We start from the raw sequence: 16,112 nt of genomic DNA, 5'->3' as shown, positions 1-16,112 counted from the left end.
AAGCCCTTCTGGCAGCGGTTTTATCTGTGACCTCTCATATATACAATATACACTAGGCTACTTTTCGCTAACATTTTTTTATTTTTAAAACTATTGAGCCAAATATAATAGGGTGTGAGAATCAGAAAGTGGGAGATTTTAGGAGAGTTTCTCCATTTTTTTTAAAGGCCAACAATTACATGGCAAAATCAACCGGGTTTTGCAGTGCAAATGATTGTCGTTTTAAATAAAAATGGGAAAACTTTCCCAAAATCTCACTTTCTGATTCTCACATCCTATTACATTTGGCCAAATATCTTTTATACATAGTCTACTAAATAACTGCTAAATACACAATGCAAACAATTGATTAAACTAGGAACCATTTAGTTTGTTATATAATAGAATCCAAGACCCCCAAAACAATAATCTATATGATAAATCTGATTCACTCCAAATCAAGTCAGTGTATCCTGCGTCAAGTCAGTGTATCTCAAGCGTACCATAGTGATTGTGAGACGTTAAAAACAGATATACACATTAGTTCCTTTCTTACTCTTTTCATGTACAATATATGGAGAAGAATCTGATTGGATGTACTGTAGAAAACAATAAGGAACTTTCCGACACATGACCCAGATAGGGAAGTATATACATATATATACACCCCCTTCATTACCACTCTTGGTGTCCGAATAAGGGAAGCGCTTAGGTCGGTTTTCCACCCCCCTCCTTTTCCTATCAGTGTATCCTGGTTTCCTATGATACGAAGGCTTTGTTCACCTTCTACTCTCTAACTATACAAAGTGACAATATACATACGGTCAGCAGATGATTGCCTTACTTTCAGTGCCATCAGGCTCTGCTTGTTCTTCCCTTTGTTTTTGTTTAAATTTCATGTTTCCAAAATGCATTATTGCACCTGTCAATTTGAAAGAACCATATTTCTCCTCAGGGATAAACCCCAATATGTCAAACGCTTGCTGTGGAAAAGAGCGGGAAAACATTGGGTCAACAACCAAGCTGTTTGTTACCCTTTGCTGGTCGGCATGGATTATTTCAGGGGTTTTGCCTATTCCAAGCAGTAAGTACTTACATCAGTTGCAATTAATTCTTCACAATCATCCAAGTTATCTACTGTTACAACTCCTTGTGAGCTAAAGTGGAAATCATAAGGGTTTGTGGTAACTAAGAGCATGTCTGCAAAACACCAAAATATACATAAAATCAATTTAGCATTTATATACAGGCAGTATGGGATTAATAAGGGAGGGTGGGTGGTCACCAGGGGCCCACACACAAGGAGGGCCACCTCACAGGTATATTACCAGCATGCGGGGCCTGAAGCATAATGTGCACACAGACTTCTGTGTCCCATATATTGACCTGGGTTCACTACAGTGTGTAATGGGAGAATTTACACATTATACTTTTTAATAACAATGCCAGAATATCATATTGACAATTTTATTGGTAGGGGCCACTACAAGTTAGATGCCCCGGGTCCCCCACAAACCTTAATCCATCCCTGTTAGATTTCTAACCATGGTCGGCAAAGAACACTAACAGTCCAGATTTTAAGCATAGCCATACGTGTGTACAGGTGACTTAAAGAGCACCTCTGTTATTTTGATTTAACCACCTATGCTCAAGCATGGATATCACTAAAATGTGGAATGGTAATGACCGTGGTTGGGAAACATTTGGGCAAGGATAGGAGAGATCAGACAGGAGCTAAAGGAACTCTAATATATAGCTATGCTTTCCTGTCCAACCTACTGTACATATTAAGATAACATACCCAAATGCAGTAGACTAAAGGCCCCCTTACACTTGTGAGATTTTTTCAAATTTCACCTAATTCAGATGGATTGGGCCAATTTATCTGACCAAATCTGATGTACCTGTATGACCAAATCTGATGAGCCTGATGTGTAGGACCCAATGCACAATCCCGTGCGCACTGGGTCTAACCAAGAGATTGATCGTCCTGCACATAGGATAAATCTCAAGTCAATCAGGTCCAACTTGTTGGACATAGGTGGCCATACACACGCAGATTGATCTGGCTGGTTGGAACAAAAACATGGTTATGGATGAGAGCAAATGACAGTTGACCATTTGCTTGGAAATGCTGGAAAACTGTCAAACTGTCACTCATCCATAACCATGTTTTTGTTCCAACCAGCCAGATCTGAAGATAAATCTTACTAGTGTATGGGAACCTTAAGGGGGCCTTAAGGCTGTCTAACTTTCAGAATGTGGCTTCATATTATTTTCCAGGTTTTTATGATATAGTATTTACAAAAATAACAATAATATTGATGATATACTCAACTGCTTAAATGAGTAATACCATATGTAATATGTCATCCTTTTTTATGACTATTTGCCAGAACTATCATAGATACAAACGTATTAATGCAGAAATGTGGGTGGTTACAACGCTCAAGTTATGTGTGCGTAGGGGCTGCTCGGTAGAGTGGTCCAATCTCAAATAAATATCAATAATACAAGATGTACCAAGCGCTCACCTTAGTTGTGTGGTGTATTGTAAGTTAGTATGAAATAAATGTAAGCTTGTACAAACTTATATACAATTTGTGTAAGCTTACACTTATTTCATACTAATTTACAATACACCACACAACTAAGGTGAGCACTTGGGACAATAACAACACATGGATAGGACTCTGACTCTTATTCTGGTTCACTCCCAAAGGCAAATTCCTTCTCAAATTGACAAAACCATGTGCACTGCTGGAGGGAGGGTGGGGGGGGGGGGCAGAGAGAGGTAGATTTGGGAGGGATTTTACTTCAAACTGATATCTATATTGCGGTGTAAAAATAAAGCAGACGGTATTGTTCCTGCATAGAAACAACATAACTCACCCCAATCTAATTCTCTCTGCACAAGTTACATCTGCCCCAACTGCAGTGCAAATGGTTTTGTCCATTTGAGAAGGAATTTGCCTTTGTGAGTGAACCAGAATAAGGGCCTCTGTGTGGACAGCATTTATGTTGACTGTTCTGACAAGAATGTTATTCAGTAATCATTTTTCGTTAATGGCCCATACTATTTGTAACATTTCCATATATTTGTCTTGGTTAAGAACGAAAAACAGAGAAAATAAGGCATGATATTAGCGCCTATGTATTGTGTCTCACCTTGTAGCTCACTCTTTTTCCCACTAGTTATCTGGTAGAAGATATGGTAGCTTCGTTCTCCAGGTTGTTGAAAAATTACTCTGGATTTTTCCAATAAATCTATCAATAATAATAAAAAAAAAGCACAAAATGTATAAAATGATCCACGTTAACATAAAATTGACAAAAGATGATGGATAATGTGATCTTTTTGCTATGGTTGTACAGGGTGCATTCTGTATGTTCTTACAACAATGTGATGAATATGACACTTGACTGGTGCCATAGATGTGGTGACACAGCTCCCACCCTTAACTTTTAACAAGCCACTATGCAGAGTTATCCGGCACATTAACAATTATGTGGTTCAGTGATGGGGCGGGAACCCCACCATGTAGTTACACAAGGGTTGTTATCCCAAACTGGACAAATTGTCAACTGTGTTAAAAAAAATCCTTTTCATGAATTAACTAGTCCAACACAGGTGATGGCAATCCTAAATTATGTAAAAAGTTCAGGAGCAAAGAATTTTTGTTTTACTTGGTGGAAGGGGTTGTGTTGGAGGGTCTGTAACAGCTAAAACTTGCTATATTATGATTAATGCTTAAATTGGAATTTTGACAGCAACATAAGACACTCAGGTGAAGACTAGGCATAGTAATTCCGGCAATATGCACATAAGAACAACATCATATATATGCTAACTTACAAATTTCAATATCAGCAGAAGACAATTTGCCAGTGGTCCCAAAGTGGATTCGTATGAATTTACCCTGAAGTAAACAAAAATAGATAATACATAAGATAAAGAAACATTACACACACACATATATATATATATATATATATATATATATATATATATATATATATATATTGTGCTACATATATGGTAATACAAACATATGTAGCATCTTTAAAATATATATAGGAAGAAAAATTTGTGGTGTGCGCTGCGCAATTAAAGGCAGCTGACACAGGGTTTAGTCACAAACCCAAAATATTTATATATGAAAAACAGGGGGAGGTTTGTGTCAGCGCCTGCTGTTTAAATAATTGTTTACACGGTTCTCTTAAAAAATATATAAATTTAATTAGAGTAAGAAATATAAGTATAACAAAATACCATTCATATAATTACATACATATAATAAAAATAATAAAAGAATATCTCATATTGTGAATCAATTAGCAGCAGAAAAACTTTTTTTCCTTTTTTAGGTTTTTTAGGAGGTATAATTTGGCGACAGTCCTGTAATAAGGTAAATGAATGCTGATGTTAATATTACCATCCCTTGGCGCAAGTTGTTGTGTTGGCCAGTTCGATATCTTGTGACGCTTTAAGGTTCTGTTTGCCTTATAATTTCAAAGGCTCAAAGGTCCTGAATCGACAGTCCTAATTTCCTTCTCCTTGGAACAATTAGGGATAATTGGAAACCCAGAATATTTTGAAGTGTCCAGGAAGAATATTTTTTGAAGGTGGACGTCTCAGGGATGAAAAGATGAACCAGGTCACTTGTGTGGTAAAGGATGGATCAGCAATAGATAAATCGCTCATGACTGTCGATTCAGGACCCTTGAGCCTTTGAAATTATAAGGCAAACAGAACCTTAAAGCGTCACAAGATATCGAACTGGCCAACACAACAACTTGCGCCAAGGGATGGTAATATTAACATCAGCATTCATTTACCTTATTACAGGACTGTCGCCAAATTATACCTCCTAAAAAAGAAAAAAAGTTTTTCTGCTGCTAATTGATTCACAATATGAGATATTCTTTTATTATTTTTATTATATGTATGTAATTATATGAATGGTATTTTGTTATACTTATATTTCTTACTCTAATTAAATGTATATATTTTTTAAGAGAACCGTGTAAACAATTCTTTAAACAGCAGGCGCTGACACAAACCTCCCCCTGTTTTTCATATTTAAAATATATATATTATATATATATATATAGTATATAAAAATAAACAATTTAGAGAAAATAGAACAATATGAGATGATTCATATCGAGACCCATTATCTGTGCATAAAGATTATAATTATTCAGCATATGTGTGTGTGTGTTTTATGTCAGGAGATAATCTTATATCATAAGCAAGTAACAAAAAAAAAGGATAATAAATGAAGGCAATTTCTTCTTATCACAGAAATGAAAAAATATGTTATATGCAATTTGTAGTAAACTGATAGATTAACATCATTACATGTATAAAGAGCTTCCATAATTCACTAATATACAGTCTTTTAAAACCATTTATAATTTATGTCAGAATGATGGTTTCACAGTCTGGAAACAGCAAATTATGAAAGACTTACAAAACGGGAAGAATTGTCATTTCTTAGAGTTTTGGCATTTCCAAAGGCTTCTAGGGCAGGGTTTGCCTGGATGATTTGATCTTCCAGGGTTCCCTAAAACAGAGATAAACAATTATTTCATTACATACTGTATATATACTGTACTTTGTATTGTACTTTTATACTGTATGGGTGGTTACCTGTTCATAAGTACACACCTTGTCTAAATTTTATCACTTCCCTACTTTTGGACCAAAGGACCTCAGTGTTGCCCTTCAAAAATTTTAATAGCGGCCATCATGGACACTCCCTCACTTTAATAGATTGCTTTGGGAAATCCCAGGAGGTAATGCGCCAGCGTACCCCAGGTGGATGGAAGAGAAAACAGGATTATTTGCTCACTGTAAAAAATCTCTTCCATCTGGGTACGCTGAGATCCGTCCCTTTATTTTTTGGGTTCTGATGACATAGTCCCTTGTTCAAGTTGTGTTTTTTTTAATTCCTTTGTGTGGCTTTGCTAAAGGTAGACTGAAGTGCTGCTGAAAGGGGAGGAGATATGTAGGGGAAGGAGCTTATAGTCAAATAGATTAACTGTTTTAGTGCCAGACTCCAAAAGCAACCTACACTAACCCCAGAGGTAATGGCTCAGCGTACCCCAGATGGACTTTATGGTGAGTAAGAAATTCTGTTTTTCCTTCACTGATGCTTAGAACATGGAACTAACAGTACAGAGTGGTGTTCCAGGTCCAATGTGGAGGCCCCTAGTAAGCTAAAAGTGCCGTCTAGGTCAGGAGAGTCCAGGGAAGCGTAGAGAGTTCAGTAGTAGTAGTAGTAGTAGTAGACAGGAAATTAGGAGAGAATGGTAATGAAGGAGATAAGACCATCAAGTGAGAGAGCTTGTAGATGTTGAAGGAGAGAATAGAAGATGATGGACTGAAATAGGGATAGGTGAGTTATTAAAGTTAAAGACCGCACATACTGTAGGGGAGAGAAGAGTGAGGGAGTGGTCGCTGTTGTTACTGGGTAATGGACGAGGCAGACTGAAAAGTTACAATGTTCAGATTTCATGATAACCATAACAAATACTTGCAACATCTTTGTATTTCAATGCATATACAAAGTAAAGTACATATATAAATAAACAGTATGTATGTATATATAGATATATATAGCTATATATATATCTATATATATATATATATATATACATACAGCGGTTTTTTTTTTTACGGCCTCTTCACCACTTTCAATTCCCTCTCCTCCTCCTCTTCTATGCTTGGTTTAACAACCCCTTTTAATTTAAATACACCTTCCCTTCTCATCTCTAAACCTGCCTCCACATTTCTTCACCACCACATTTACATCTGGACTCTCCAAGGTTCTGTCTTTTGTTCTCCTAAATGAATTTCCCTCTAAAGTTAATCAACTTCTCCAGCCTTCAATGCCATTAGTATGTCACTAAACCAGTGGCTCCCAACCTTGGTCCTCAAGTACCCCCAACAGTTCACATTTTCCAGGTCACCTGGCAGGTTTACGCATTACTCACTGACACATTTTAAGATCCACAGGTGGAGCTAATTATTTCATTTACTATTCTGTGAGGACACCTGGAAAACTGTTGGGGGGACTTGAGGACCGAGGTTGGAAACAACTGTACTAAACTATTATAAGAACATTAAATAATACTTGACAAAACTAAGGTATAGTACACTATTAACTGTAGAATGGTCAGTTAATATACAACAAAATACAGTATTAAAAGTTACAGAAATTTGGTGCACGTACCCCAGTCTTTGTTGCTGGTTGCTGTCAAACAGAAAAAAAAATCAAACAAGATTTTCATTAAATTGCTAATCTCTTATTCCATATAAATATTCAGAATTTTAAATATATCTTACACACAAACTATAAAATTAGTCTAGTAAAAGATAAAATGCACATCTGCAAGATAAAATAATACAACCAGCCAATCAGCTCCTACCTGTCATTTTTCAACCCCAGGCTGTAACATGTCAGATAAGAGCTGATTGGCTGGCTGATTATTACTCTTCATTTTATCACTTTTTTTGAAGCTTGATACATTTGCCCAAAGTGTGCTAACCAATTTATCCTGAGGATGCTATAAGCCAATCCTAGGATACTGAATTTCAGTTGTACCAAATTACACGGTGCAAATAAAAACAGAAGTCACAATATTTACAACAGTACTTACATTCTTTTTACCAGTGGGGTCACCAATTGCAGCAACTGTTGCAAAGTACTGAATGACACGTTTTGTATTGACAGTCTTGCCAGCACCAGATTCTCCACTAAGAACATGTTCGAAAAAACATCCCTTTAACAATTTTCCATAAAAGAAAATAATAATAGTACCAAAACAAAAAATATACTGTATTTCTAAAACAAATGTATAAAACAAAGTGCAGAAAATCAGTAAAGGAAAATTCCTTAATATTTCATGCTCACTTTTGAATATACAATATATTGTATAAAACTTTTTACTATAAATACTGTTCCTATAATTGTTTCAGGTAAATAAATATTGCAGCAAAAGGATACTTTACACTAAACGTTTAATAAAATCACAGCAAACTGCATTATGTTATTATTATTTTGTTATTTAGAGCTTTGATAACTTTGGAAATAAATGTATTATTAGTTTTAGTGAGTGATTAGTAAAACTTAAAGACGTAAGGATGAGTTCAAATCTTAAAGAAAGATTGAAACATAGCATTTAGTAGGATAGACATATTAAAACAGATACATTCTATAAGTGTTTTTGAACTACTCACGTGATTAACATTGACTGGTTTTCCCGATCTAACAAAGTTAATCAGATTTGCAATTAGAGTCTCAAATTTATTACACAAAATATTCTGAAAACATGAAACATGAATCATGAAAACATAAAACTGGGGTTTTTTCACACAAGACAATAGCACAGGAAAACCAGTAAAGGAAAAAAAAGGCAAAAGGAAATGCATATGTGTAAATGGCAATCGGGATGCAGGTGGTCAGAAGACCGACTGAGGCCTCCCGGTACACAGAATCCTTGAAGGGGTCTGGTAAATAAACCTACCCCTCCATCCCTGCAACCTGAACCTAACTCTCCCCCTGCAGCCTAACCCTACAACTCCCTGCCTAATCCCAAACCTCAGCCTCTGCAGCCTATCCCTTCCTCCTTGTAGCCTGACCCTAACCCACCCCCTTTCCTACTACCTAAGGGCCTAATTCTGGTTCACTCGAAAAGCAAACTCCTTTAATGGACAACACCATGTGCACTGCAGGGGGCAGATGTAACGTGCAGAGAGCATTAGGTTTGGGTGGGGTTTGTACTTCGAACTGATATCTATATTGCAGTGTAAAAATAAAGCAATCTGTATTTACTCTGCACAGAAACAAAATAACTCGCCCAAATCTAACTCTCTCTGCACATGTTACATCTGCCCCACCTGCAGTGCACATGTCCATTAAAGAAGAAGTTTGTTTTTGGGAGTGAACCAGAATCAGGCCCTAACTGTAGACTCTGGGCTGATTGCGGGTTATAATTAAATAGCCCCTGAAGATCAAATATCCCATCATAATTAACCGTGGCTAAAAGAAATAGTCTCTGACTGAAGCAAAGCATTTTGCATTCACACAAATAACCATATCTCATACCTCCTAACATCTGTGTCTCGCTAATCGGGACACTTGTGGTGTGGTCTATGGAAAGGGGGGCATGGTCTCACGGGATGATGTGTCCTCAGGCCATGCCCCTGTTCTCCACCCCTCTGCATCGCTGAATAGACGCTGTGCGCATGCTCACAGCGTCTATTTGTTTCAGGCTGGGGGGACTCCCAACTGCTCCCCCTTACCGGCGGCCCCAGGTAGGACTGTTCCCATGGAAAGCAGGACAGTTGGGAGGTATGATATCTTATTATGATATCTTATTAGGTAATTACTATTCCTGAATTCGCGCATAATGTTTTGTTTTGTTCAGCAATATAGCAATGAAAAAAAGTATTATTAGCACGCTTTCCAGAACCAATGCATAAAGCATCGATGAAGACCACACTTAGGGGCAGATATATTAAGCCTGGTAAAGTGATAAAGCAGTGATAAAGTGGAAGGTGATAACACACTAGCCAATCAACTCCTAACTGCCTTTTTTTTTAAACACAGCCGATTGGCTGGTGTATTACCTTCCACCGGATCACTTTACCTGGCATAATACATCTTTCCCTTAATAACGGATTTCATATATTTGGAAATGACCTGTGACTTGTTTACAAAGTATAAGATATAAAAATATACTTACTGCGCAACATGTCATGGTAAGCATTGTCAGCAATGGAAAAGATATGAGGCGGGGCTTCAGACCGTCTCTTTCCCTTATAGGCAGCAACCACTTCAGTCTTGTAGACTGGAAGCCACTTGTAGGGATTCACAGTTACACAGAAAAGCCCAGAATAGGTCTGAAGTGTAGGAAACAAATGATATCATCTGACTCAGTAAGTGGTGCATAACTGGTTAAGCTTGTTATTATTATTATTCATGTTACTAAACATTCGGCTTGGCAAAAAAAAACAACTAAATTAAGCAAATCTTCAAAGATAAAATAAATGACATTTGAGTAGAGTGAGATCCAGAGATGAATGCACAGGCCATCGCAGCTGCACAATTGTATGCAGTGCCTGTGCACACATATGCAAATGATGCTGCCATCAGGTTTTGTATAGAGATGTCCACTGAAGGTGTCTCAGATCCGCTTCTTATATGAAGAAGCAACTATGGGATGCCCATTGTTTTACTATCGATCCAGTGCCGGATTATCCTCGGGGCGACAGGGACAGTCGCCCCAGGGCCCCCACATAGGCACTGCGGCGGTGGTGGGTGGGTGGCAGGCAGTGGGGTCGGGCAGCGGACCAGCCTCAATGGTCAGGGTTTGCGCATGCACATTTCTGCACATGTGCAAACAAACCTTGGCAGCGAATGGCTTTGGCGATTGCTGGACACCGGGCCAGAGGAGGGGAATGCCCAGCATTTTATGGGTGTACCCATGAAAACGCTGTGCATTCCCCTGGGAACACATGCAGGCCGATGCGTACCGACACACCGGCTCCCTGGTCCCCGGCTGGTGTGTGGGGCTTTGCATGTACCTCCTTCTCTGCCCGGATCTCCGCATCCCAGCCCCTGCTTTCCCCACACTGTGGGTGCAAGATCCTCTGCCCTCCCCCCCTCTTTCCCTACCCGGCAGCTACACGTACCGACACAACGGCTCCCCGGTCCCGGCTGGTGCGTGGGGCTTTGCATGTACCTCCTTCTCCGCCCGGATCTCCGCACCCCAGCCCCTGCCTTCCCCACACTGTGGGTGCAAGATCCTCTGCCCTCCCCCCCTCTTTCCCTACCTGGAGGCTACACGTATCGACACAACGGCTCCCGGTCCCCGGCTGGTGCATGGGACTTTGCATGTACCTCCTCCGCCCGGATCACCGCACCCCCATCCATGCATGCCTGGCGTAGATGGCTCCCAACCCCGTAGGCGCCATGCCCGGAGCCTGAGCGTATTTGGTAGCCTGAGGGCAGGGACGACAAGGTATATGGGAGAATGCAGGTGCCGGGCGCCACATGTCTGAAAGTTTGATCCCGGCTGCTGATAAGTGAGAGCCGGGAGCAGACAGTGTGGATATATGTAAGGAACATTATGTGTATATGGGCATTTAATCATGTGGGGAAAATGTGTACAAGGCCTTGTGTGTATATGGGCATCAATCATGTGGGGCATAAGTGTACAAGGCCTTATGTGTGTATGGGCATTAACCATGTGGGGCATAAGTGTATGGTGCATTATGTGTATATATGCATTAATCATGTGGGGCATATGTGTACAAGGCCTTATGTGTATGTGGGCATCAATCATGTGGGGCATACAGTAAGTGTATTAATCATGTGGGGCATATGTGTACGGTACCTTTTGTGTATACGGGCATTAATCATGTGGGGCATATGTGTACGGTGCCTTATGTGTATATGGGCATTAATCATGTGGGGCATATGTGTATGGTGCCTTATGTGTACGTATATGGGCATTAATCATGTGGGGCATATGTGAACGCTGCCTTATGTGTATATGGGCATTAATCATGTGGGGCATATGTGTACGGTGCCTTATGTGTATATGGGCATTAATCATGTGGGGCATAAGTGTATGGTGCATTATGTGTATATGGAGGTTGAGCGCAGTGGCACGTGCAGGATATGCAGCTGCTATGGCACCCTTGATGTTTGTAGGACCTGCCGCTCCCCTGCACCAAGTCATTTTGCTTTCTGCTGCCAGTGCCTCACCAACCACTGTCCTCACCGCATGTCACTGCACTATAAACACCATACACACTGGAAATGTAATTATAAACCAGCATACAACAATAGCTGGGCAACATAACAAAGTCATGCAAAATAAAGTAACAAATATCTGTTATATACAGCAGTAGAATGCAGCAACTGACCAATACTGTATAAGGAATGACCCGGGTTACTTACATAGATCATCCAGTTTGCGTAGCGTCTGCGTAGATTAGACAGCACAGAGGCTTCATTCAGATGAGTTAACATGGCCATATCTTCCATCATGTCAAACTTTGGAGGGTTCATCTGTTGAACATCTGCTTCTTTTACTACAACAGTCTAGAGAAAGGGTACAAATGGGCAATATTTAGCATATGCGTGCTTAACACCTGTAATAAGTGTAATGAGTTGCAGATTTTCATAGCCAATGTTTCAGTTCTTACATAAACCATGGACATTAGGATGGGCCATGAAGGAGATGTGGTCAGCGTCCAGGCGCATGGGATGCTGGCAGTCACAATACCGATGCCGGCATCCCAAGTAGCGCCAGAATGTCGACATTGCTGAGGATACCAGCGTTACAATCCCAATTGCCGGCATACCAAATGTAAGTATTCATGGAGCGTTCACGTTAGGTCAGGGGGGAGAGGTTAGGGTTAGGCTGCAGAGAGGGGATGTAAAGCCCCGTACTCTATATGCGATAAAGGCAGACAATAGGCATGATAACGATATCATTTAAGATATTATTGTGCATATCGTTCAGTGTGTACAAATGATACCAATAATGATGCGTGCTAACATGGGTCGTTAACGACCCTCTTTCTCCTCTCTACATGCAGTCAAGTTTTGCCTATGTTGTTTATGACTAGGTGCATATCGTTCAACGTATACTAATGATAAAGATAAAGATCCATTTTTTATAAAACAAGATGGTCATGGTAAAGCAAACAATTTATTTGTCTTTATCATTTGAACTCATTCAGTGTGTATGCACTGTATTGTTCATTCTGTAGCTGCGGGATGTTCAAGGGAAATTATTAACTATATTGTTGTTTCCCTTTATTGCATAGTGTGTATGCAGATTTTGTCTATTTGTACTAAACTGCGAAATAACCCCTTTGATACTGAACACTTTAGTTACCTGTATTCTACTCTATGCAATAAGAAATACTTTTACTTACACACAAGGCCATAAACCAAACCACACCAACATACATCTCCTCTCTTACCTCAAAATATCTTCCAACACGACCTCTTCCACTCCTTACAAGATCTGCGTCTCTCATCCACACTCATTACTCGCTCCCATTCCCGATTGCAGGACTTTCCTCGGGCAGCACTGTGGAATGCCCTTCCACGCACAATAAGACTCTCCTCCAATCTCCAATCCTACAAGCATTCCCTGAAAACTCACCTCTTCAGGCAAGCTTATCAAATTCCAGAACCAGACACTTAGGGGGAAATTTACTAAAGGAAATTTGTAAAAAAAAATAGGTGTATTTGTATTTAGAAATACACTTATTTTTGACATTTACTATCCCGAAAATACGGCAATTCATATTCGTATTGATAGCACATCAATACGAATACGAATTGCCGTATTTTCGGGATAGTATATGTCAAAAATAAGTGTATTTCTAACTACAAATACACCTATTTTTTTACAAACTTCATTTAGTAAATTTCCCCCTTAACCTTCATATACCGTTCCTATCCAATCACATCCCCACTGTAATGGCCACACATATCCTCTCTCTTTTCAAATTTTCCATCCTCCTGACCCCTGGTCATACTGCTGGGTCACCGTATCATACAACACACCAGGAACCTTTGCATTCTGGTGGACGTTATGCAATAAAGAATATCTATCCTTGTGTATCAATGTCTATTTCCCTATAGATAGAAAGCTTGCGAGCAGGGCCTTTATACCTTTTGACTGTCCATAAATACCCAGTTTGTTGTATCACTGTCTCCTACTGTAAAGGAATATGCCATGCTATATAGGAATTAGGAAACTGTTAATAAATAAAAATAAATAAATAACACTTTGTATACCTTTCCACCAGCAACTTCAACAGTGACTTTTTCTCCAGCTGTCTCCTTAATCTCAGCTTCCAGATAAGCTTCTTTTTCATCAGGTATCCAACACTTTTTCTTTCCTGTTCAATAAACCATATAATTTACATTACAAAATATATTTAAATGTTAATGCCATGAAGTTAGGAATAGCGTTTGTTACAATTATGTACTGTACATAAATGTATCTTAAGCCAATCGGACACATAAGAAGCTTCAGCTTGTTAAAATGACTATATTGTGTATATAATTACGATTGTAGCTGCATAAAAATGTTCTTCTACAGTGTTTCCCAGTTATATGGTGTCACATACATGCTATGTGGCTTGCCTGTAGTTTGTGTGCAATTGCTACTGTATCTGCATACCAAATTATGTTACACTCTTTGGCTAGGAAATATTGTAGCGTAATTACATACAGAATATAGGCATGCTGCATATCATTTTAATCAACAGAATCTGCATGTGCATCTGATTAGTGTAGCGATGCACATAAGATGCAGTCAATAGGGGGGCGGGGGGATCTACAGTCCATCAGCTATTTTGAAAGAAATAAGTATAATTTTGCATTTATAAGGTGGTAAATATTTTTACAATGTTTGTTACAACGGGGTGTGTACTTATAATTCATTTTGAACATTATCAAATAGAACTCACCCAAACAAACCATCAAATTATGCCCGACTATAAAACTTAGCTCCCATTACATTGGCTGGTTGTACATGGCCAAAACATCTGGATCTGACTTTTTACCGGCAACTCTTATTCAGAGGTGAAATGCTATTGCATTACCTGACTTTGTAAATGTCCAATTTTGCAGTAAAATTGGGCATTTCACAAAATGGTCTGCCATTATATCCTGCTTAAAATAGTTTTCATTATAGTAATTCATACATAAAAAAACAATACATTGATTCATTTAAATATGATTCAACTGCATTCAATTCTATAATAATCTTTTTGAAGACAGCAGCAAGTTTATTGAGATGGTAATTTATATTATAAAAGCTGATAAATACACACTGGTCTGAATGAAGAGTGTAATAGATGAATATTCCATCTTTTGGGGAATTTTTCTCTTCACAAAACCACATTCAAATTCTACCTTCATAATGGAAATGACAAGGATAATGATGCATATAGATTATGATTCTATGTATTGCTTTATGAATTAATTCATTGTTACAATTAAATAAGTATTATATACATATTTACATACATTGTTGCCAAATATTATACACTCATCTTCAACAAAGCCAAAAATAATATAAATGTACTGAAGATTAATTGTAAAAGATAAAAGTATCCCAGAAAATCAAGAACAATTCTTTATGAAACTAAACGGGGTAAATTTACTAAGCAGGGAGTTCTATTGTAGATAGGATGTTTTCCATAGCAACCAATCAGATTTTATATATTATGTTCTAGTAGGTGCTAAATAAATAAGTAGTAGTATATGACTGGTTGCTATGGGCAACACCCCATCTTGAATAGAACTACAATCTTGGTAAATTTACCCCAAAATGTCACAGTAGCACAATGGTTACTAATGCCGTATTTTCCTTAATAACTTTATGTGAATCTTTGCAAGGTCGTTATAAAGTCATATACAGACAGAACATTTGTAAAACACAAAACAAACTAGTGATATGTGTGGGTTCGGATTGAAACTCTGTTCTTAGCGCCAAATTAGCGCAAGTTTGGACATTGGCTAGCCAAAACATGTGACAGCCAATAGCCAATAAGATCCCGCTTTAAGATCCAAGTAGATCCGGGTACATCCGAACCTGCACATCTCTAAAACAAACTCGTAATAAAATGAAGTAAAATAAAAAGTGAACTTGCCATCAAAAGCCACCGTCTGCTGTATCATTAACTCTTTATCAGTCTTTCTCAGGAAGGTCGCTGCCTCCCCGAAGTCTGACATGTCCATCATTTTGGCAGCTTGTAATGATCTACAATATCAGTCACTGTGAAACAAACATGTTCACAAAGTCAAATATAATATATTTATAGGGTACAAATAATAATATACATACAAATATGTGGATAGAAGGTCGAAGGACCTGTACATACACGGACAAGGAAATGATTCAATAACCTGCTCTTCGTGAGTCCTGTCTTTTATATGAGGTCTCCAAGGTCAGCAAGTCCCGGTAACTTTTGGTTGATTCTAAATTAGTCTGTCGGGTGCTGGTAGATTGGTGACATTATACATGCAGTTTTGGGGGGAGTGGCTTATCAGGCTCTTGTTTGTCTCACTTCATTGTTGGTA

At 38.6% G+C, this 16,112-nt stretch overlaps 1 protein-coding gene across 1 annotated transcript in view; it reads right to left on the bottom strand.

Annotated features, from left to right (window-relative positions):
- Positions 1 to 15,773, bottom strand: part of MYH15 (myosin heavy chain 15) — a 64,177-nt gene extending 48,404 nt beyond the window's left edge. Inside the window, exons 1-12 of the mRNA XM_083170789.1 lie at positions 15,683 to 15,773; positions 13,818 to 13,921; positions 11,958 to 12,101; positions 9,736 to 9,892; positions 8,228 to 8,255; positions 7,639 to 7,744; positions 6,522 to 6,530; positions 5,457 to 5,549; positions 3,836 to 3,899; positions 3,148 to 3,246; positions 1,076 to 1,179; positions 824 to 962 (exon numbers count right to left, since the gene is read on the bottom strand). Of these exons, the coding sequence (XP_083026915.1) occupies positions 824 to 962; positions 1,076 to 1,179; positions 3,148 to 3,246; positions 3,836 to 3,899; positions 5,457 to 5,549; positions 6,522 to 6,530; positions 7,639 to 7,744; positions 8,228 to 8,255; positions 9,736 to 9,892; positions 11,958 to 12,101; positions 13,818 to 13,921; positions 15,683 to 15,773 (1,138 nt within the window). The remainder of the gene's footprint in view (positions 1 to 823; positions 963 to 1,075; positions 1,180 to 3,147; positions 3,247 to 3,835; positions 3,900 to 5,456; positions 5,550 to 6,521; positions 6,531 to 7,638; positions 7,745 to 8,227; positions 8,256 to 9,735; positions 9,893 to 11,957; positions 12,102 to 13,817; positions 13,922 to 15,682) is intronic.
- Positions 15,774 to 16,112: the final 339 nt, after the last annotated feature.

The sequence above is a fragment of the Crinia signifera genome, chromosome 2 (assembly GCF_055691185.1).
Source record: "Crinia signifera chromosome 2, ASM5569118v1, whole genome shotgun sequence".
Taxonomy (NCBI): domain Eukaryota; kingdom Metazoa; phylum Chordata; class Amphibia; order Anura; family Myobatrachidae; genus Crinia; species Crinia signifera.
This window is presented reverse-complemented; position numbering and strand designations above follow the sequence as displayed.